We start from the raw sequence: 23,342 nt of genomic DNA, 5'->3' as shown, positions 1-23,342 counted from the left end.
ACACTTTTTCCAGTTTAAAAAAATGAAATATAAAGTTCACAGATTAAAAAAAACAAAACTGTAAAAATTTATACTTCATTTCATGTTGCAGGATCAAATATGAAAATATCAATATCTGATTGGATTAAATTGGTTTTCTCACTCATAGTCTTAGAGAGACCAAGACTAGTCTTCCCTGCACCTTCTTCACATATGATGGGAGGCCAACTGTGTAGATAGTTGTTAAGCTCTGAGGTTGTTTACCATAACACCAGGATCTTGTCCTGCTTCAGACAGGCTGTAAATACACTGGGGTCAGCATCCACTGACCCCACTCTGTGATGTTATATGGCCTACCACTTTGGGAATGACAGCAAAATAATTCAGGATCACAGACCACTGTTTAGCACAGTCCTCAATAATAATTATATAATTACTATATAACATCTGTCTTTCTTTTAGACCAATGACTGTCCAATAACTCCAGGGGTAACAGAAAATGAAAAGAGAAAATATTCAATAAGTGATCCTTGCTTATATCCAAGATCAAAGAAGACAGCCAGATTGCTTTGAGAGGTGAAAGCACAACTGAGAAAACCTCGTGGGTTTTTGTTTCCATTGTATGTTAAAATAAAATAATACATTTTGTCCAAATCAAATAGATGAGGCACATGTAATAGAAAAAAAGAATATAAGTTTAATACAACGTGCAACAATATATACACATTAACAGCATATCAAATATTACAAAAAGAACAGTGATCACACGAACACATTAAATGTATTCTGCAAAGTAAAACCCCTCACTAATGTTTACAAAAAAAGCGGGGGGAATGAAAAAGCTTCTGGTTTCATTGGATGCCATTTGTTTTAAGTCAACGTGTGAAAAGGAACCAAACCTCAACTCTCCACATTGTAGCATACAATTAGAAAACCTTTAATATAACAGTTGTAATTTAAACTAAATCAAAATGAAACAAATGTATTTCTGTTATAGGATTAAGAATTACAGATTATCCACCCCACGGATCCTCCGGGCTAGCTGAATGTCACGAGGGAATACAGTGACTCTCTTGGCGTGGATGGCACACAGGTTGGCATCTGAAAATATCAAGACGAGAAAAGCCTCTGCAGCCTGGGAGGACAAGAATGTAGAAAAGTTTGATTGGCAAGCTTTACTATGGCTTAATAGGAATATGTAATAATTACACAATAAATAATTACATTATTTAGTTAACAAAAAGAAAGCCAAACAACACCAGCGACAAACTTGGAGAGCAATTGTTGCTGTTCAGAAGTGGGTTTATAAAAAGAGTTGTAAGGCCATTTCTAAAACAAGTCCATCAATGTACAGTGAAAAATATTATTCAGAAATGGGAAACATTCAAGGCAGTCACTAATCTTACCAGGAAATTTAACCCAAGGTCAGACTATGTAATGCTTCGAGAAACTATAAAAAACCCAGAGAGCTACATTTCACTCTTAAAAAAAGCTCCTAAAATCCTCAGTTACAGTTTGCACGTTACGTTTGAAAAAGACTGGACAACCGCATATCAGGACAAACACCTTATACCAAACAAAAGTATAACATGTAACTTTTTGCCAAAAGTATTGAACAAAGGCTGTGAATACTTATGTACATGTTTTTGTTTTTATTTTTAATAAATTTGCAAGAATTCTAAGCAAAAATTGTTCACTTTTTCATTATGAGATGTTGTGTATAATATTTTGAGGTAAAAAATGAATTCAATCCATTTTGGAATCAGGCTCAAACATGATAAAACTGTAACAAGTGAAGCACTGTGAATACTTTTCTGTCACAGTCACCTGTGTGAAAAGGGTACATAAGCTATCAACTGATCCCCACCTAATGGCAGTATGGCGATCTAAATGGCCTTATTTAAGGCAAAAAAAACCCAAAACAAACAAAAAAAACAAACAAACACTGCACACCATCACACTTGTAATTCTAGGTAAATGTATCAAATAGACAAGTGAACATTACAAGTGTCCACAATTCATCAAAAGGCTAATGGAGATGGCGTCTTACCTCTTGGAGGGCCAGAAGAGCATAAACCTGCCATCGAAGCCTTTCTCTAGAAAAGCTTTGGCACACCTCATGAACCTAAATCAAAAGGAAGAACCAACATCTTTTTAAGAAACAGAGGCTTCAGTCACATAGAAACCCCCCCCCCACACACACACACAACAAACACACAAAAAACCCTCTAGACAGTGATGCTTTTTCAACACCAACTATATGAGTATGTAACTGATTTGTTTTTAAAAAAAAAACAAAAAAACCCCAAAAAAAAACAACTGCACATGAACTCAGAAATGTTGGCACATGTCTGCCGTAGCAGTATCCCCTGAATGAGATGGTGGCCACCAGAGGTGATTACAGCTGTCAAGCTGAAGAAGGAGCACTGTTCGGACTTTGTTTGCCTGCCGGACTCCAGAGACAGCTGACAGGTCCTGACATCCCAAGCAGAGTCCAGCTCTGGTAGTAGCTGAAGCAAAAACTTGGGTGTGAGAGAAGTTCCCTGCCTGATCTTTGTGTTAACACTATTATTGCTAGCTCTTTAAAGGTGAAAAATTAGATTGCAGACACAAGCGGCAAATATGATCTTTTTTCAAAATGTGGCTGGGTTTTCAGGCTTTAGAGTTCAGTAATTTGGTTTGGTTCAGAGTAGAGCCGCTGATCCTCCACGACGAAAGAAGCCAGCTGACGCAAGCGCCTCCCAGATAAAGTATTCTTACTGGGCAGCCCAAAACCTCTGCTTTCATAGAGGCGCTCACATTTCCTACTGATCAGTAAATCAAGTGCATTTGATTAGTAACACCTGGCTGTTACTTTGTGCATAGGCCAACAATACTGGACCTGGTGAAATGTGGCTGGTATTGGACAGCACCACAGGCCCTGGTGTAATGTGGATTGCCTTAACAGGGAAAGTAAGTTCACCATTACTTCTTCCAGTTTTTTCGCAGGACTCTATGCGGTCCTGCATCATATGTACAGTCCTTCATTTGACTGTATGCATTATGCAGTTAATTTATTTTTTATTTAATAACTATTTTTTGTGCCTGCAGGTCATTGAGAGAATCGACTCTGATGGCACCAAATGCCCGAATCCTAGTCCTAGATCAGCCCCAAAGAGGACAAGACTAAAATTCCCTCGTGTCCTTCAAAGAGATTATAGACATTGAATTGTACAAAAGAATCAGCTCCTTTTATCTTGGTTCTTTTTGCTGCCAGTTTCAGCCTCAATTCTGTGAACACAGTAAAGATTATTTACATGCTATCATCGTGAGGATGGAGACATAGATTTTGTGCCGGACAAGTAGATATCTATAATGGTTATTAACATTAAGACCCGAGTTAAGAGACAGAATATATGAGCATATTTGTAATTACTGTAGTTTCTCTTTCTCGTACTTCCAACAATTAAAAGGCATTGAAAAAAAAGAACACTTCTATTGATTCAACTATAAAAATAAATAAATAAATAAATGAATAAATAAATAAAGACTCCCAGTGGGTAAAAAGTGACTTTATCTGTGTCTGGTCTGCTGTTGTCAGACTCACCAAACGGGCAAAGGGCGCCTTTCTAAGGAGGAGATCTGTGCTTTTCTGGTACTTGCGGATCTCCATCAAAGCTCTGGTTCCTGGTCGAAATTTCCTCTTCTTGGGGGAAACAGGAGGCTGTCCTAAATCCACAAATACATTTTGTTAGCAAGACAATTAAGTAAAATCTTTGATAATCAAATAAGCCTTTGATTTTAAGTGCTGAAAAGTGTGTGTGTGTGTGTGTGTGGGGGGGGGGGGGGGGGGGGGGGGGGGGGAAGCGGTCTTGCTCTCACACACACACACAAACTAGATTAAAAGTTACTCTAACCTGGAACTCCACTGCGACTTGGGGATGTTACACTGGAGGTCCTTTGGGCTGTTACACTGGAGGTCCTTTGGGCTGGCACTTGGGGGCGCCGTTGAGGGGTTTTACCCTTCCGACGGCTGGCAGATAAATTATGACGCATTGCTACAAATGTACAGGCACAATTACAAAGGGAATAACACCAAGGTCACAATTTAACTATATCAGATTAGGGACATTACTAGAGGCACAAAAAAACAAAAAACAAAGAACAAACTTTCAAGTTTCCTTTTCAGTCAGTAACTGTACTTATTATTTTATCAGACAAGGTAAGCAGTCATTTTGTTTTCATTTTATTTAAACTTTATTTATCCAGGTAAATAAAGGTATAGAGGGAGGTATAGATTTACCCTCTCTTCTGATAAAACAGCTTAAAAGGCCTAGAAAAGATCATCAGATTACAGAAGAAAATGCTCGGTAGATTGATTTTGTCTCAAATGCATTCAAAGTAAAAGGGGAAGTGTGGCTTACTTCAAATCACAGATCATTAGAAACATCAAGCTACCTTGACACATGAGAAGCAGCTCTTGTTTGCAAAGGTACTCATGCCAGTGGAATACGTCATTTTATAACTGCTTGAATGAGAAGGGAAAGCAGGACATGTGCCAATCTTATCCAAGTGTGTCAAGTCTTTTTTCCCCCCAGACACCAACTACTTCAGCTCCATCTTCAAAAATTACTTTCTCAAGAATACACCAACAGTCAAAAGTCATTTAATGTTTTTTGTTCCTAGGATCTGCTGGAGCCATTTGCCTAGCCTAGCCTGGAGTTCACTGCTCAGATTACCACTGTTACCCTCATCGTCCACATCTTCTCGAGTTCTTCTCTCAGCCCTCAGTACCTCTCCAGCAAGTTCCTTCTTCCTGATGTTGCTGTCATTCAGTATAGCTACATCTACCACTATGGCTGTCTTCCTCTGCTATGTACAGTTGGTTAGCCATCACTAGTTTGTCCGTCTGTATCTGGAAATCCCATGGGATCTTAGCTTGGTCATTCTCGACCACACTAGGGTGGTCATTTTAACCTCGGGACTTGAGTTTAAAAGATGTTCCTGTATAATATGGGTGCCTGCTAGCATTTGCACCCTGCTGTTATGTGCTGAATTGTCTCAGGGGTATCTTTACACAGCCTAAACATGGGTTCTTGCCTGGTGTGACAGACCCCTGCCTCTATGGATCTTGTACTCAAAATTAAAAGCCTTGGTAATGTTCACTTCACAGCTAGTTGCTAGCCCATACAGACCTTTGCACATCAGTGGTTCCTTCCTACATTGAGAATCCAAAGCATACATAGCTAAAGGACATCTTATAGCTTAAACGTGTACTGCACACCTGGCAGTTGGCTTGAATCCTGGTCAAATCACATTCACACCATAAACAAACCAGGAGTTCATTTGGAAACGTACAGAGACCACCTTCTCCAAAGGGTCTCTGTGGGATTACTGTGTTCACACTTGCACAAATGAACTGCAACAATTGGGAAAACAAAACAGAGTTCCATTTAAATGGACTGAATAACCCATCTGTGAAAGTACCCTAACAAATTAGTCACAAAGAATATCCTTAGAATGCATCACAAACCAAATTTTAAAAAATGGATATAATCCATTTTGGAGAAAAAGCTGTTATACCATAAAATGAGGACAAAGTTATAGTTTTAAGTGGCATTGTTGTCATGCTCTGCACTGTCCCCCTTTTCTAATCTGACACAATTTCTTGTTTCTTATACAGTCTACAACATGCAATTCTGAGATCTTCTCTGGTACCTTCATTCAAGCAACTGTTTCAAATTACATTTTAGAAAAACAGAAAATTATGACACGGGCATTATAAATAAAGCCTAATATAACTATGCTGGGATGCTATGTCATATTCCTGCGAAGAATCACAGCGTTTTAAAACTACTGTATACAAGGAAATTGACAAGTTGCAGTCGCTAAAATACAAGCTACGCTATATAGCTAATACATAGTGTTGCTATAATATGAGCAAACAAATTTTACTAAAATATAGAGAAAGCTAGAGATAAGACCACCTTGATATAAAATATTTGATCTATTCGATCGAACCATTGGGTCCTGTTGCAAAAACTCCTTCGGAAATGGCAATAAAAAGGTAGTGAGGATTAACAATTTCAAATGGGTGACTAACTGACATCAAATTATCCACAAGAAATTGCACGGGGAAAAAGTATGAATGCCTTGTACAATATTTAGAGCAACATTACTCGGTTTCCACAGAGACGTCTGCTAAGGTCACACATGAAGCTTAAAAATAATAACGTGTTTAGTTTTTATTATTATTATAATTATTATTTCCCCACAAAATAAAAGTTTCATGCACGACTCGTACGGCCAAATGGAACAGAAGGTCCTTGCTTTGCAGATTGTTTATCTAAATGACATGTTCTAGGAGCTATTACACGTGAACAACAACACATTCACCCTTGAAAATGTTTCATTAGAAAAGTAAAAATAATAGTACACGTACCTGTTGGGTTCAACACCACTTCTCAACTTGAAATACTCGAAGCCGATATAACTACCCGAAAAGCTACAAACGCCACACACTCCAGACTGAAATTCAAATAACGCCCCCCGCTGGCTCAGCCAATCAGCTTTGATCCAGCTTGCGGGCCAGATTCTTCTTCGTCTTTTCCCGTTTCACGTATGGCTCACAACTTGCGACACACGCCTGCTGGCCTCTACTGTTTATATCCAAGTTCCGTTTGAAACTTACTGAAATGTTACCACTATAAAGCTATTCGGTAATTTTTGTTCATTGCCATTTTAGGCTAGTTAATCCAAGATGAGCAAGGTTTTGAAATTGTTGTCCAGCCGCTCACAAGTCTTTAATCAGTCTCTAAACTCTTCTGGTGTGCATAATACCAGTAAAAGAGATGTATATCTTTTATTAAAATAAAGGTAAAAATAAAATAAAATTCTTGCAGTGGTAAAGATTGAGTCGTCATACTGGTTTTGAGCTGTCCCTCTTATACTTGCCTACCAGATGTTTTCCATACAGGACAAGCCCTGTCTTAACTATTTGATACTCAAAAATTAAAGAAAACCTTTATTCTTCTTTTATAAACTATGCTCTTAGAATCAGAAAGTATGTACACAGTTTCTGCATTTAGATTTTGTTCCTTTAATTTTTGTACTGGAATCAATTTTCCAAGTATTCTGCTCAGTTTCTTTACCTAAATTATTCATTACAGAAGTGTAATCTGAAAGTGGGTGTTGTTGGGCAATTTGTATTCTTTTCTCATGACACAGCATTTGTTGCCAAGTGATCTACAAACTTGTCCCCCTGTAAACTGCATGTGGTGATGCATAAAAAAGCCATCTCACTACCTGCTTAGTAATATCTGTGTGATAAAGCTCTAAAATTGTATCCGTTTGGGACTTGGATTTTATTTCTCTTAAAATAGTTAAAGCTATTGTCGACCACTAAAATAATAATTCCTGTGTGTTTGCTGTGAATACCCTTACTGTGATCTGATCTTCCATGTACTTTTTCAGGATTCATTAAATGTTGCTCACCCACTTTTTGGATCCTTTGGTGGATATGTGTAAATCAGTGAGTGTGCATTGTCTGGAGCTCTTTAGAGATAACCCTTTGGAAGCTATTGTTAAAAGACAGAGAAGTGTGTGACATAATACTCTTCAGATTATTCAATAAATAATCAAATATATACTATAAAGCATAATGCTGTGACATTATAAAGCTCAGCAATTAGCAATGCATGAAAATAAGATTTTATTGTGTTTTCACAGACCAGTAGGTCACCAAAAGTGATTTTTAATAAATTCCTTAATAATTCTTTAGACAACGGATCATGTTCTGCTATATATAGATTTTTTTAGTAAGAAAAAGAAATAGTTACCATCTTCCAGTATTTTTCAGCAGTAGTCACTAAATAAATTTGCGAACACTAATCATTTAACAAGGTTTTTTTTATTCATCCTATTCTACTGAATACATTTTATTCTAGCTGAAAAATGCTGCTGAATTTCATTCAGTGTCCATAATCTGAACAGATTCATTGACCACATCCAGGGACAGGGGTGTCACAGTTTTGGTCAGGACAGCGGTGGTCCCAGTCTTATACCTGTACTGCCCTTCTCTGAAAAGAAAAGACAGAGAGAGAGAGAAAATGTAACGCATTAGATTTATCTAATTGGATTTGGATTAGATATTTCCTAAAGAAGAAAAACTGTCAGGTCAGTTTCAGATTTATCCACACATTCTATTTTATTTAGGACAAAAGTTAAATAAAAAGTTAAGCTGAAAAGAAGCCGTTTACTGTGCTCCTCTGAGTACAAGCAAAGTAGGAATAATTCTGGTTTGAGTGACACTTCTTTTGGGATAATCTTGAGGAGTTTTACATGTTTGATGTTAAGCAGATATGTTTGTAGTGACTGTCAAATGTCAAGAAAATCTGACCAAACTAATAACGGCCTCAATGCCCAACTTCTTCCAGTGATTCAGGAAAAGTTTTCTGCATAGCATCTACAGTTTTGCTTTTCTATGAAAAGCAGGTGGACAAGCAGAAGTTTAAAAATTGTGATTAACTTTAAACTTTGGTGTTAAATCGCATTGGTTTAACTGCTTTGTTACTCTTGCTGCTATTGTTGATGCCTATATTAAGCAGAATTTAGTGATCATATTAGTCTTTTTGTCCTTTATGAAAATGCCCATGTGAGTGCTCTGATTATGTGACCAGCAGATTAACAAACGAAAAAACACAAATTAACAGTGTAATAGAATAATGGCTCACCTTTTTCCCTTCGTTGTGGGCTTGTCATAGCCACGCAAATATTCCACTCCAGCTTCAGTGATGACACACAAGTCGACGTTACTGCCTGAACCCAGGTCACAGAAAATCCCTGCAGCGATGGCATCTCGTACTAGCTGCTTCGCCTCTTCCAACTGAAGACATGTTATTAAATTTCATTCAATTTATATGTCTTTCCGATTCTGTGGACATTATTACTTCAATTTGTTTATTCTTAAAGATTTGACTCTTTATTTAATTACCTACAGTATGTCATAAGAGGGAACATGACAATGCCTTACCTCCATATTTGGTTTGAACCTGTCCTCAAATACAGAGACAGCAGCTGCTGCTCCAGATCCTAAAATCAGAGCCAAACATTGTTATTATTACTATTACTGTCACTGTCTGTTGCTAGGCAAAAGTATTTTCATGTTAATAATGATAATTTATGACTGAAAGTTGGAATGCTGTATGAAGTATTAAAAAAACAGGATGCAACGAGCTGAAAAAATGATTTGTATAAACTAAGAACATGTATAATTTTAAGAAATATATTATAATTTTTAATGGAGCAACACATCACAAAATGATAGATTCAGAATGCAGTTTAGCATCGTCTTGCTGAAATATGCAAGACCTTTAAAAAACATCATCTGGATGGCGCTTTCCAGATGTACAAACTACCAATCCCATCAGAGATGCAACCTTTATAAACGAGATAGATAATGTTTTTCAAACATGTAAATATATGTAAAATAACAAGAGATAAGAAAAACTTAAAAACATCAAGTTTTCATGAATATCTCTATGTCTACACAATGTTTATGCTCATAAAGGAGTAGGGTGAAGTTTACACTTTTTCTGTTCCTTCCGCCTTATTTCAAATTCCATTATTTACAAATCAATATTCACAATTCGACATTATATGATCCACACATGTTTGACTGTATACAAGTCTAGACTCATATACAACACATAAACATACACACACACAAAAATTTCAGCTTGTAAACCAAAACACTCTTGCCTCAGTCTATGAATTTGAGGACAAGGCTTCAACAGAACACAATGAGAGGAAATTTCCTATATTCACGCAATTTATCATTTATTAAACAATCACATGAATTTTTGTATTGATGTCTTTTTCTTAACTTCATTTGTACAGGAGTTCCACACACTAACTGTTGTGACTGTAATGCTGTGACATTTTACATTAGTCCTAACTGGCTTGCTGAACATAAGGATTCTTCCCAGGTTATGAGTATTTGGTCTTATCTGGAAAAAGTTCTGAATGTTGTGTGGCAAAGTTTACTTGCTGCTTTGTACATTGTACGGTTCTGAGGTCACCCAAATCCTTAAATCTGAGAATATTCAGTTTAATAAAAAGTGGATTTGATGGTTCTCTTGAGGTGGTTTTATTTATTATCCTTATTGCTCTTTTTTGCAGAATTGGATGGGTGTGTGCTTTATGCGTGTTTCCCCACACGTCCACACAATATGTCATGTACGGGAGTATCATAGAACAATAAAGAGTATATAATGCATTTGATTTATACGATCCTTAACCTTGTAGAGAATTGCCAGAGAATTGCCATGTTATTTATTGTCAGTTTACTATTGGTAGAATATGTGTGATTCCCAAATATTATGAATTTTGTTCTACTCAGGTTCAATATTAATTTATTATAGTCAAACCAGGTCTTCAGATTATTTAGTTCATTTTCTAGTTCATTCAGAAGTTGTTCCAAGTTACTTCCACGGCACAGTAATTTTGTATCGTCTGCAAATAATATTATTTTCAAAGACTTTGAAATTGCACACATCTCATTAATGTACAATATGAAAAGCAGTGGCCCGAAAACTGACAGCATATTCTTTGATTTCAATAGCAGTTGTTACTGTATCTATAAACTTCATTAACGTATGTGTTGTGGTGCTTTTGCATCTAATCTGCTATTCATTGTTTTTTGTGATAAACTCATACAATCTATTTTAAAAAATATTTTTCCAGTATCTTAGAGAACTGTGGTATTAAAGAGATGGGCTGATGGTTTGCGAGAATATGTTTATCTCCAGCTTTATATATTGGAACTAACTTTGCAATTTTCATCTCAGGGAATACACCATTCTGTTATGACAGATTACAAATGTAGGTAAATGGTTTCACAATACATCCAATAATACCTTTATTTCAATTCATAACAATGCCATCACAGTCAGTTAGTTAATTTTTTGGAGTTAAAGGATGTAGCTACATAAATAATTTCCTCTTCATCTACTCCCCTTATAAACATTGAGTTTGCTACATTAATAGTTTTAGTTTTAGGAGCATGTCCAGCTTTTACAATTCCTTAAGCCAAGACAGGATCAAAATCAAGAAAAAAGTCATTAAAACCATTTGCAATTTCTTTTATGTCACTGATCATTGTATTTTGTATTTGCAAGTTATTTTGATATTCTAATCCCTTAGTTCCTTTATTTACAATGTTATTTAGTATTGTCCACATGTTTTTCATGTTATTCTTATTTTCATCTAAAACTTTACTGTAGTCATTTCTTTTGCTGCTTCTTATAATTTTTATCAATTTATTCTTATACCTCTTATAAGTTTGTTCAGCTTCTATTGTTCTTTAAAAAAATAAAATTATACAACAGAGTTTTCAAATGCCACGTCAACATCTTGAACATAGATGTTACTCCAGTCTTGGCTGTTGAGGCGGCAAATTGCTTCTTGTGTTTTATGTCTAATTAATTTCTTATTAGGTTCACATCTGTTAATCCTGGCATAGTTCTGTAATGTTGCAAAAACTGGTAGATGGTAACATATGTCATTTATTATTAATCCACTTAAAACATTCCTGTCAACAGCATTAGTGAAAATATTATCGATAAGTGTAGAAGTTATCGGTTATTCAGGCTATTCTTGTTGGACGGGAGATTGAGGGATAAAGACATAATGCTAGACATTGTATGTGTGATGGCTGCACTTACAGCCACACAGTGGTAATGGCCACCATATTAGCGTAAAGGCTTATACATAACACTGCATTCACATTTGTCTTTAAATATAGGAATTAATTTACAGGACAATGAATAACTGGTTTTGGTTTAGAATTAATTAACATATCCACATAACACTGCATTCTAAAATAAGTGCGCACATTTTAGTTTTAGTTAAGTATGATTAATCTTTGATTTTTGAGTTACCTTAGTTGCAGCTGCTCCAGTCCCTTGATTGAGGAGCCAAGAGGTGGAAAAGGGGCGGAGCAAGCCTTGATGGAAAACTGCAAATTTGCTCATTCCATAACTCGGGACCATGGGGGGGAATTGGAGTTCGTTATGTTAGTTTCAGTTAGGTTTTTTGTGTGTTTTACCCCTTGTGTTTTTTGTGGACTGATCAGCCACTATTTAAGTTTCCCCTTTGTCTTGTTAAGTTAGGTCAGTTTGTTTGAGTTATCAGTATTGTTTGTTAACTTTGAGCAGAGTTCTGCAATTTTGACCTCTTTTATGGGCCCAAGACTTTGATTCTTTTTGAATGATTTCCTTCGCTGCTGGGCCATCACAGTATGAATGAAATTAGTGATGGTGCTGTTCGCAGTTCGATTCAACAAATCTATATTGAAATCAACACAAATAAATGTCATTTTCTTGCTGTTAACAGGATTATACTTGTTCATCTAAACTGTAATTCTAATGAATGTACTCAGCTTGAATCTGTATGACGCAAGCAGGGAGAGAGGAATAACAAATATTTGTGTAAAAATGTAGGGTGCAAATGTAAAAAAATAGATAATAAAGTACAAATATGTTTGTTACTTCCTACCTCTGGAAGACAGTCATTTCTGGAAGTCTTCCTGTGCATATGTAGTGTATAAACATGTAGTTTATACTGTGATGAGCTATTCAAGGTCTTCACAGTTTTATGAGGAACAAACACTGACCTGACTCATTTAAACATTAAAGAGGAACCTAAAGGGATGAATCTGTTTTATGTCTATACATATAAAAGACAGAAAACATACCAAAGAACCTATTTTAAATTGTATCATTAAGAACTTTGTTACTACCAGCCTGCAGTTTATACAGGATCACCCCAAGCAAGTCACCCCAAGGCTGTTTTTTATTGTGAGGTAAAGACCCTACAGTATTAGAAAGAAAGGAATTGGTGAGGAGTTTTAAAAAATATATATATATATATTTAACAGGAACAGGAACAAAAGCCCAGCAGAACCAGGCTCAAGGAGGTGCAGTTATGTGCTGAGGTCATTTGAGGTAAGGGGGAAAGGAAGAGAACAGAGAGAGGAAGAACACAAAAGGCAAACTACAGGAGAAGCCAGAGTTTATTAATTGCTAATGATTAAATACAGTGGTGGTGTATAAATACACAAGAGAGTGAAAGGAGATGAGTGAAGAAGAAATGCTTAAGCCTATTGCAGCATTACTAAAGGAGGATTTAGGGTCACCTGATCGAGCTCTAATATTAGGTTTTGTCGAAAATGAGAGTTTTGAACCTAATCTTAAAAGTAAACAGGGTTACTGTCTCACGAATCCAAAATGGGAGCTACTCCATTCATACTGGCAGCTCCTCAAATGAGCCCTCCCAGCAAGTAAAATTATTAAATTTGGAATGAAGAGAATGAATTGGTGCTTCAGGACTGCTTTGATGCTACAAACTGGAGTGTGTTTAAGACTGCTGCCCTGAGAGAGAATTTAGAGGAATAGCCAGTATGCATCAGTGGTTACCACTGATGCATACTGGCTTCCCTGGTTACCATCAGAGAAGCCAAGAGCCAGTACAGACTGAAGCTGGAAGGATATTACAACAACTCAGATTCCAGATTCATGTGGCAGGGCCTGCAACACATCATTGATTTCCAGCAGAGGAAAAGCAGGGTCACAGTCAGCTGCAACACATTACCAGACGAGCCGAATGAGCTCTACGCTGGCTTCGACACCTGGCTTCGACACCTTCAACACCAACCAACACGGAGGCATTCTATCAGCAGAGGCGGCACAGAGCTCTTTGAGGGTCTGCTCTTCAGAGCTGGCTGATGTTTTTACAGACATTTTCAATTTGTCCGTCACCCAGTCAGCTGTGCCTACATGCTTCAAGTCTGCCACCATAGTGCCCTTTCCCCAAGAGAAACAACATAACCTGCTTGAATGACTATTGCCCCATCGCACTCACTTCAGTTGTGCTTTGAGAGGATAGTCATGACCCATATCAAAGAAGCCATCCCAGACACATTACACCCTCTGCAATTTGCATATCAGAAGAATCGTTCTACTGAAGACACTGTTAATGCAGTCATCCACACAGCCCTCTCACACCTCAAAAATAAGGACACCTATGTTTGAATGCTGTTTATAGACCTTAGTTTAGCATTGAACACTGTCATCCCAAACAGACTGGTGTGAAAGCTCTCTACTTTTCGACTGACACCCCCCCTCTGAAGCTGGGTCCTGGACTTCCTCACAGGCAGACATCAGACACAAACCAAGTACTCCCCAAGGCTGTGTTCTCAGTGTTCTCTGTGTTCTCAGTTCACTCCTGTACACCCTCTTCACCTACGACTGTGTCCTCTCCCAGCAACACCTAAGTTCGCTGACAGCACAACCTTCATCAGGCTCACTGGTGAAGAGGAGACTGCTGGTATTCTCAGCTGGTATTCTGGTGCCTGGAAAATAGTCTCTCCTTAAATGCTGAGAAGGGTATGATGATTATTATTACAATTATTATTGTTGTCTGGGTCTACTTTGCTAGCGAGAGACAGAGAGTTGTTGAAAGGCTGCTCCAACAGAAATTATTGTTTCGGAGAAAAACACGAACACAGTGTACAGTCGAGTCTTAATGGCTTACTTACAACTGGGCTACACTGCCCATGAGGCTACATTCTTTAGAGCTATGCCTGTAACATTCTGCCTATTGCCTTCATATTAAATAATTTTTTGAACAATAATTTTTAAAAATATTTCTTCACGTCATTATGCGGGCCGCAAGTAGAGGTGACATGGGCCGCAATTTTGAGACCCAGGCATTAGAGCCTCTTAATGCGTGTTTTCTTTAGGGTTCCACCGGCGTGGAATTACCAAAAATAGAGAGGGCATAGCCTAACATATGAAATAGGAAAAGACCGCCGTGTAATCCCGTTATTTCAACAATGTAACTGTATTCTGAATACCACCTTTTTAAATGGTAACTGTAACGGAATACAGTTACTCATATTTTGTATTTTAAATTCAAACATGTATTCCGTTACTCCCCAACTCTGTTGACTGATTATTGACCCGAGGATGAGGAGAGGCCAGCACACCGCACTATACATCAACGGGACTCAGGTGGAGAGGGTGAAGACCTTCTAATTCCTCTACAGGTGCACAGTGGAGAGTATCCCGACAAACTCCATCATAGTATGGGAACAGCACCACTCAGGACAGGAAAGCTCTCCAGCGTGTCATTAAACGGCACAATTCATCTGTGGAGTACCCTTCCCACCACTACAGGACATTTACAACACTTGGGTCAGGAAAAGGGCACACAACATCATCAAGCACCGCACCACCCCACAGCACACATTGTTCTCACTCCTGCCATCTGGCAAATGCTACAGGAGTGTGAAAGCAAGGACAACCAGACTAACAAACAGTTTCAATCCAAAGGCTATCAGGCTACTGAATTACTGACTTATGACCTGTAATTTGCAATTTTGTACAGTTGTATACAACATAACACAACTTCAGACACTATCAACATTTTAATACCACATACTCTGTATATATTACCACTGTGACAGTGTTGCAACTACTTGCAATTTAAATTCTGACTACACCTACACATAAGCTACAAGTGCTACAAACTTGTACTTGTTTTACTTTATTTATTATTTTCAATGCTATATTCTATGCTCAGAGTTAAGTTTAGTCTTTATTTTTATTTTATGTTTGTTTTTATTTAGTTGTGTGAAGGGAACCTGCAAAGTAAGAATTCCATTGCTCTGCTTAACCACTTGAATCTCTTGAATCTTTCACAGGAGTTGGGCCTAGAAGCTGAAGGCTCTGTTACCCATTCTATTTTTGAAAACTATAGAATATGGCAAAATGGTAAATTGTTATTGTACATGTACAACGAAATTGTGTACAGTGAGGAACTACACTAAGCCTACAGTATAAGTGTTGTGTTGGGATAGTAAGGTAGTATCAAGTCTCTAAGATATGAGTTTTGGAATATACTTCCAGAAGCTTGGAGAGCATGAAAGCTACTTAAAGACATTACAAGAAAGCTTGCCTAAGAGAGGTCAGATTGTGTTGTAAAATAAAGGTGGTCATCCCAAATATTAACTTTAAGCTTGTTAGACTTGTGCAGGGGCAGCATTGTTGCCGTACAACAAGAAGGTCCACGGCAACTCCAGCATCTGGGCCTTTCTGTCTGGAGTTTGCATGCAGTTTGAATCAATGCGAGTTCTCTCTGGGTAATATCTCCCACAGTGCAAACACATGCAGTTAGTGGGGTTAGGTTAATTGGTAATTCTAAATCGCCTGTAGGTGTGTATGGTATATGAGTGTGAATGGTTGTCTGTCTCTGCCTGTAAGCACTGCAAAAGACTAGCAACCTGTCCACGGTGTACCCAGCCTCTTGTACTATGGCGGCTGAGATAAATTCCAGCCCCGCAAGATAGATAGATGGATGGGTGGAATTGTCCAAACTCTACATTTCCCTTATATACTGTACTTGCATATGTGTTTGCACATTTCAAAATTACCGTTTCTATTTGCTACTTTCATAGCAAAATAAAAAGCAATAACAGGTGCCTCAAGACTTTTGCACAGTACTGTTTTTATCATAAAGTAGTAAAACATCTCAGTTTAGGCATTTGGTATGTTTATAATATGTTATATGGTCAATAAAATATTAATTTATGAGATTTGCAAACTGCTGGATTCTGTCTGTGAAGGTTCTCAGTCATCCAGGTCATCGTAGTCTAAAGAGCTTGGAAAGAAAAGCATCTGGACTTGTTTAAGTTGCTTGAAGACGTTGCACCTCTGTCTGCCATCTATAATCCAGTTTTGAGAACCCTTCCTAGATGCCTTAACGCCCACTCACATCCTGGGCCATCTAACCTCAGGAAATCACATGATAGGATGGGGCCAGGTTTCACAATGAGCTCACCCGAAACTCTGGCTGATTGTGACCCACACCTGTTTTCACACCTCGGCTCATATGATTAGGTAGAGGATCATCAGGGGGTCCTTTGTCCCTCTTTGGGGGGGAAACTCCCACTGGGTTTATATCTGGGACTCTCCACCATTTGACCCTTAGAACCGAAGAAGCTACTCAGATGAGAGGTGAAACGTCTTCAAGCAACTTAAACAAGTCCAGAGGCTTTTCTTTCCAAGCTCCGTAGACTGGTGGATTCTGTTTTTTTATTGATGTTTTAAACCAAGTTCCAACTTTTAAAATTATTTGATTTTTCTTCTAGAAAACTCTTAGACACCTGCCACAGCATTCTGCACATATAGTAGACAGTACCCTAAACATATACATACCCATGGTGAGAAAAGGCAGTTTGTCATAAGAGCCATGAGGGTAAACACTGTACAGGTGAGCTCCAGTCACATCAACTCCTCCAACAATCAGAGATGACCCCACGTGACCCTGGTACCTGACAAATCAAACAGATGGCATTACCACAACATCCAGCTTTTTTTGTTAGAGGAATACGGAGCACATCCTCCAAAATGTGCACATGTGAATAAGCAACAAAACAAAAACAATAGAGTACAGAGACAATGAGGGTACACGAATGCTTATCGCTCCAGCAAGCCCTAGTTCAGAAGCTAATGATAGAAAATTATCCAATTTAAATTTTAGTAAAATAATAGTGTGTAACCCTTGTTTATTTTCCCATAATAAGTTAGCTTTACCCAACCATAGCAGCTCTATGCCCGACAATTTGAATATTGCTTGTTTAGCATCCAACTATTAGTTACTTATGCTCTATTGCTCTCACCTGAACAGCATTTGTTTGAGCTGTCTGGTAACCATAGCAACAAGTGGGGGTCGCCCAGTGTTGAGCATGTGAAGTTCCACATTGGATGACATGATTTGTGTAGTTATCTCTGCATCTGCAGCAACACCAGCTCCACAGCAGCTACAAAACATACAAAAAAATTGTTAGACAAGTCAAACAATAACCCGTTTGACGAACATGGCATAAGTATCTCTGCTTAGCCTTTGACGCATAAAGAAAAAAAGCCACATTTTTGTACTTTTGTACATTTTTATGCATTTTTTAATTTCTTTTGTTTTGGAGATACATGGCAGAACGGTATACCATGTATTGCCTCAAGTCTTATTATCCCTCTCTGTTTTTATTCTTCTTTGTCTCTTTGAGACAGAGAGAAGGAGAGAGATCTGAAGAAAGTAAATAAGCCATATAGTTGCTGAATCTGTCCTCATTTTGAAAATTAAGTCTGTCCTCCGAAGTAGACCCTTGCCTCAGCAAGTATAAGTGTCAGTATAACAATGCATCCATAGTGTCTATAGCTGTCCATGTGTATGACACCCAGGAAGGTGCCAGTTTGCTCTGATGATGTGTGGTGCATCTCCTGCCCTGGAACTGGAGAAGCATCAGACAAGGGGCACCAGGAGACAAGGAGGAGGAGACATGAGAACTAAGGAGGCATTGGCCAAGTCAGGAACTGAAAAGTCATCAGCAATTTTGAAGAAAAAAATTAAATGTTAGCAATAGTATTTGCATTCTAGCTATTGGAATGTTTTTCTCTGAAGAGAGAATGATGGCAGAATCAGCACTAGACGAGCAGATAGGGGCCACAAGAGGTAGACTTTGGAATGTGACCATTTAGTTTGTAAGCTGATTCAGGCAGATGGCTGGCTGATGGGCCATACTGGTTTAAATCTTGACATCAGGAAAGAAATCAAGAAACTGAATAAAATGAAGCTGGCATGCTAGGAGCCTTGCCGCCATCGGGGGTCTTGTTTTCTAGTGAGAGCTATCTTCAAAGTGAGTGAGGAGTCAATTCGACTTGTCCTGTAAAATTAATGAGTAAACTTACTAGATTTTTGGAGCAATGTAGTGAATTTTCATGCAGTTTTTGTCAGCCACAACCATGTCATCTGTAGCTCTGGTATCTGCTCCCAAGATGACTCCATCCTAACACCACAAAAAGGAAATATAAAAGTTAACACACTTTAAATGATAATTCAGCTTCCTAGTGTATTACTAGTGTTGTCCAACCACTGATGATTAATCCAAACCTTGTATACAATTCCAGCAATGGTGGTGCCTGTCTTCCTGGCATTAGGAGCTTTGTAACCAGCCTGAGACAAATTAGACTCCAGCACGGCATTCCTGGTAATGACACGGCAGAGAAAAGGGAAGACAGAGAGCCTCATATTAGTGTGAAATCGCTAATCTTTTTTTTTTTTTTTTGTTCCGCCATTAATGTCGTAAAGCCGTTTTTGTAAACGCTGTTAAATCCAGTTTGTGTACCTGCGGCTGTTCTCAAAAGAGAAACCTCCCGGCTGAAGCGCAAAGGAATTCAGACTGTGCAGCATATTAGGTGCTGATTCTAAAGTAAAAGACTAAAAATCAAAGAAAACCCTTGTCGCGGTGCGTCAGTTTGTGTAGGTGCTTCTCAGAAGTTTTCGCTTTTACTTTCACTTCTCAGAACAAGTCCCGCCTTACCCGCTGTAAAAAAATATCCACATCCGTCTGACATTTGCTCTTTTCTCTTATCTGTTCTCGTTGTTTATTGTTATTCGTTCTAAACAATTATTCATTTCCATGAAAAATGTGTTCAAAGAATAGTAAAGATATATGAGTTTTGTTAATTTGTTAACACGAATAATCTCATAAACCACTAAAATTAACTTCTGAATTACATTGGTAATGTTTCTTTGCAGTGTATTAAACGTTACCTGCAAAGATGGAACCTGCTCCCGGAGGCTTAAAGTGGCAGTTTAAGTGAGGCATCAGGATGAAACCTTTAGTCTGGGTTTAGTCTTTTTCTCCTCGCTTTTTTTTTTTTTTTTTTTAAATGTTAAGGCCTAGACATCTATTGTAGACTATCTTTTCACCATTAGTGGTCAAGAACTGAACTGGAATTCAAAAAATAAAATAGCGTTATGGCACCTTCAGTAGGTTATTAAATCTGTCAGTTTAACTGTCTAAGATATTTTTTAATGTACTGCAGGCTGGCGACAATAACAAATGGACATCAGTCTCCTTACACCCTAAACATATCCCTTTTTTTCTCCTCGTGTCATGGCGCAGATGTTTACGTTGGGCTTGTAACATAGTTAAAAAGGTTCAAGTAGCCTTTTTGTTTGTACTGATACATAAAGAAAGTTCTGCCAACAAAATAAAAATAAATAAATAAATAAATAAATAAATAAATACAGCTAAATAGGACAATGTCACCATCTAGTGTCAAAAGTCATCCCGCACTGACTAGAAATGGCAAATGACTGTGGATAATCCTCAGCGTGATGAAGGATTAACGTTAGTGGTGTGATACGATGTTGGTATTCGCCCTAAACCAGGGCCAGGGTCATTACTGCCAATGCCAATACTGATATAGATACTTTTAAATTCAATTCAATTCACTTTTATTTATACTGGTTGATTGGTGCTGCGGCACTGATGCGGATGCTGTACCAGTATGTTGTGGTGAAGAAAAAGCGCTTATGTATGGAAAGATTTTCACGGACACAATACATACTCAACTCTACTGCTCCAGCCACAGATGCATTTTCCTTACAAATGTGGGGCCATTTAAGGAGACATAAACAGGCTTTAAACAGTGTGAGATTTACTGGGAACAAGCATTGTTACAACAAGGAAATCATCAACCAAACATAAGTGTCTAAAATTTTTGTACTAAGTTTATTTGGCCAATCTGCACAGCTTTATGTTGTGTCACATATATCATTTCAGAAAGGGCTCTGTAATACACTTGAAATGGGCCACACGTTGGAACAGAGAGTAGCAATGTGGCTCTGAAACAAGTATTAGTAGAGAATTACTTAAATATATCTTTTGATATATGTACAGCGGTGCCACTGAAGCAGATAAGGATGCTCAGCTCACAGCTGACTCACAGTTCAAGATGAAGGCAAACATAGAGAATCAAGGCTGAGATGGTTTGGACATGTACAGAGGATGTTGAAGGTTGAGCTGCAAGGTGCGAGTAGAAAAAGAAGACAGAAGAAGAGGAGGTTAGGGTGAGTGTGAGACCTAACAGGACCTAAAATTAATTAGTAAAAAAAAAATCTTGATCAGTCGGTTTATTTGTTTATTTATTTTTGCATGAAGAAATTAATGATAGTTTGCTACCTACTACAGACACATGGCTGTCTGTGATGACACCTCAAAGGAGATGTTTCTTTTTTGTCTGTTGTTTTTTTCCAGCCTTGTGTCTGTTGTGTTTGTTGGTGTCAATTTTGTCTGTCATATCATTGTTTTTCTGCTCAGTTTCTGTATGTTATTCTTTACAGAAGAAAATTGATGGTTTCTTACTCCACCTCTACCTTTGAAATGAAGTGATGGTTAAAGCTCTTCCTATTGTCTTTGTAAATTGGCAGCAGATTTGGCAGCTAATGCTTCCCAAATGATTAGGGAAGACTAGCTTCACTACCTAAAGAATTACAATTCTCTGAGAATGTATATGCCCCCTTCCTGATTTCTGACATTTTTGCCTTGTTTTGAGATCTTTTAGCCTAATGTTGTTCATGAGACTAAAATCATCTCACTGTGGTAATGTAAATATAATATGGCCAATATTATATGTATTGTCAGATTATCATGATATAACAGCAGTGAGCTTGAACTCTGGGTCAAAGATTCAAGTTGCAGTTATTTATATTTCCTATTACCGTAAATCTTCACTCAAAGACAAGTATCTGTGACAGTATAGATGTATTATATATAAGAGACAAATATTGTTTGTTTAATATGTTGGCATTACTAAATTTGGCTCAATGCTTACATACATGTGTAAAAAGAAAATGTACGAGCTGTGAAAACTGTTTCTGACAAAATGAAGAGTAGACTGATATATTAAATATTCCTTTATTGTGTGAGAAAATCAGACCATGTCATAACTGCTTTAAGTCATACAGAATAGATATCAGAGCCTTAAACAGGATGACTTCTGCTAAATCGCTGCAGGGCACTGAAGCTGGTTTTATGCATAAAACCGGAATAGTGTACGGGGAAGGCCAAGTTTGCGGCCTACAGGAAGCGGTGTCTGAAAAGGGCTGGGAAAATCATCAAAGACCCCAGTCACCCACCACATGGACTCTTCACCCTCCTGCCCTCTGGGAGGCGCTACAGGAGCCTCCGGACTAAGACCACCAGGTACCGGAACAGCTTCTTCCCCACAGATGTCAGACTCCTGAACTCTGCCTCCTGACATCTGACCCACGTTAACACATGGACTGAACATACACACACCCACAATGGACAACCGTACCCTCAAACACACAATAATAACATGGACTGAACCACCACTCACAACCACTAGCACTTTATATAGCCTCTGTAGGAATTATATCTCACTTATCTTAACTGCACTACTGTATAGCTCTGTGTAAATAATCATTCTGTACATTCGATAATTTTTAACCCTACAACTGTTTACAACTTGCATAGTTCCCATTTCTGTATAGCTGTATATCTCAGATTTCTGTAAAGTTATTTATTTCATATTCTGTATAGTTTTTCATATTTATATCCTGTTCATATCCTGTACATAGCTTGTACTCACTACAGCCTGTACATACTTATAGTTATAGAATATTCACAACATACTTCATACCGTGTACATTATAACATACCATAATAGACCCATTTCTGTAATATACTCACATATCTATATTATTGCTAATATATATTGTAATATATCTATATCACTAAACATTTGTTATTCTGCTGCTGATACATACTTTAGGTTTCTGAATATTAAACTTGTTTCTGCCTTTCATAGTGTGTAACTTGAAGGCCCTGAGTACTTTCTCCCACACTGAAAACACTGGAATGATAACATTATTTGAACATTACCTAATAAGACTGATTCAGGGCAGACAATTAGTTATGTTAAACTTTTCTAGTAGTCCTTCACAAACAGGGAACAGTCTGTCTATTCTCTCCATCTGTCAGCTGCTGCTGGCTCTTCCTCCTCCTCTTCCTCACACACTGCTGAGTTTGTCCTGGTGGATCATCAGGGGTGCGAAGCCTCACAGATGATGCGCAGCAGTGGGTCCCTCAGTCTGTCCTCACTCTGGACACTTGCAGTTGTCACACATGGAAATCAAATGTGTGATAAGCTGCAGGATTCAAACACAAGTGTAACTTATAAACACATGTTCATACTTTTATTCCACAATCAGAGAAAAAGAAACAGAGAGAGAGTGCAGGACAGACAGACAGGTGACAGTCTCAGGTGTACACACTGCTACAAAACAGCACAAGAGAAGGAGGATTTAGTGTTTGTGTTATTACAAGTGCTAAACAAGAAGAGTTCCCAGATGGTACAGTGGACACATGTGTGACTCCTGTGATTAAAGCATCTTTCTTTCAGCTTAATGAGTGAACCGTCAGCTCGTTCAAACACACGTTAAAATCCGTTTGG

General features: G+C 37.9%; 2 protein-coding genes across 2 annotated transcripts; both read right to left on the bottom strand.

Annotated features, from left to right (window-relative positions):
* Nucleotides 1-653: 653 nt before the first annotated feature.
* On the bottom strand, nt 654-6,548 carry cenpa (histone H3-like centromeric protein A). The gene is made up of 5 exons (XM_004564669.2): nt 6,401-6,548; nt 3,876-4,016; nt 3,566-3,687; nt 2,030-2,104; nt 654-1,114 (listed from the first exon to the last, which is right to left on the bottom strand). Exons 2-5 carry the CDS (start codon nt 4,012-4,014, stop codon nt 986-988), a joined length of 465 nt encoding a protein of 154 aa, XP_004564726.1. The 5' UTR covers nt 4,015-4,016; nt 6,401-6,548; the 3' UTR covers nt 654-985.
* A 1,303-nt stretch (nt 6,549-7,851) lies between these two features.
* psmb10 (proteasome 20S subunit beta 10) lies at nt 7,852-19,380 on the bottom strand. The gene is made up of 8 exons (XM_004564670.3): nt 19,202-19,380; nt 18,967-19,060; nt 18,765-18,862; nt 17,699-17,839; nt 17,235-17,350; nt 8,990-9,048; nt 8,691-8,842; nt 7,852-8,036 (listed from the first exon to the last, which is right to left on the bottom strand). Exons 1-8 carry the CDS (start codon nt 19,264-19,266, stop codon nt 7,925-7,927), a joined length of 837 nt encoding a protein of 278 aa, XP_004564727.1. The 5' UTR covers nt 19,267-19,380; the 3' UTR covers nt 7,852-7,924.
* Nucleotides 19,381-23,342: the final 3,962 nt, after the last annotated feature.

Source organism: Maylandia zebra, linkage group LG7 (assembly GCF_041146795.1).
Source record: "Maylandia zebra isolate NMK-2024a linkage group LG7, Mzebra_GT3a, whole genome shotgun sequence".
In the NCBI taxonomy this organism is placed as follows: Eukaryota; Metazoa; Chordata; class Actinopteri; order Cichliformes; family Cichlidae; genus Maylandia; species Maylandia zebra.
This window is presented reverse-complemented; position numbering and strand designations above follow the sequence as displayed.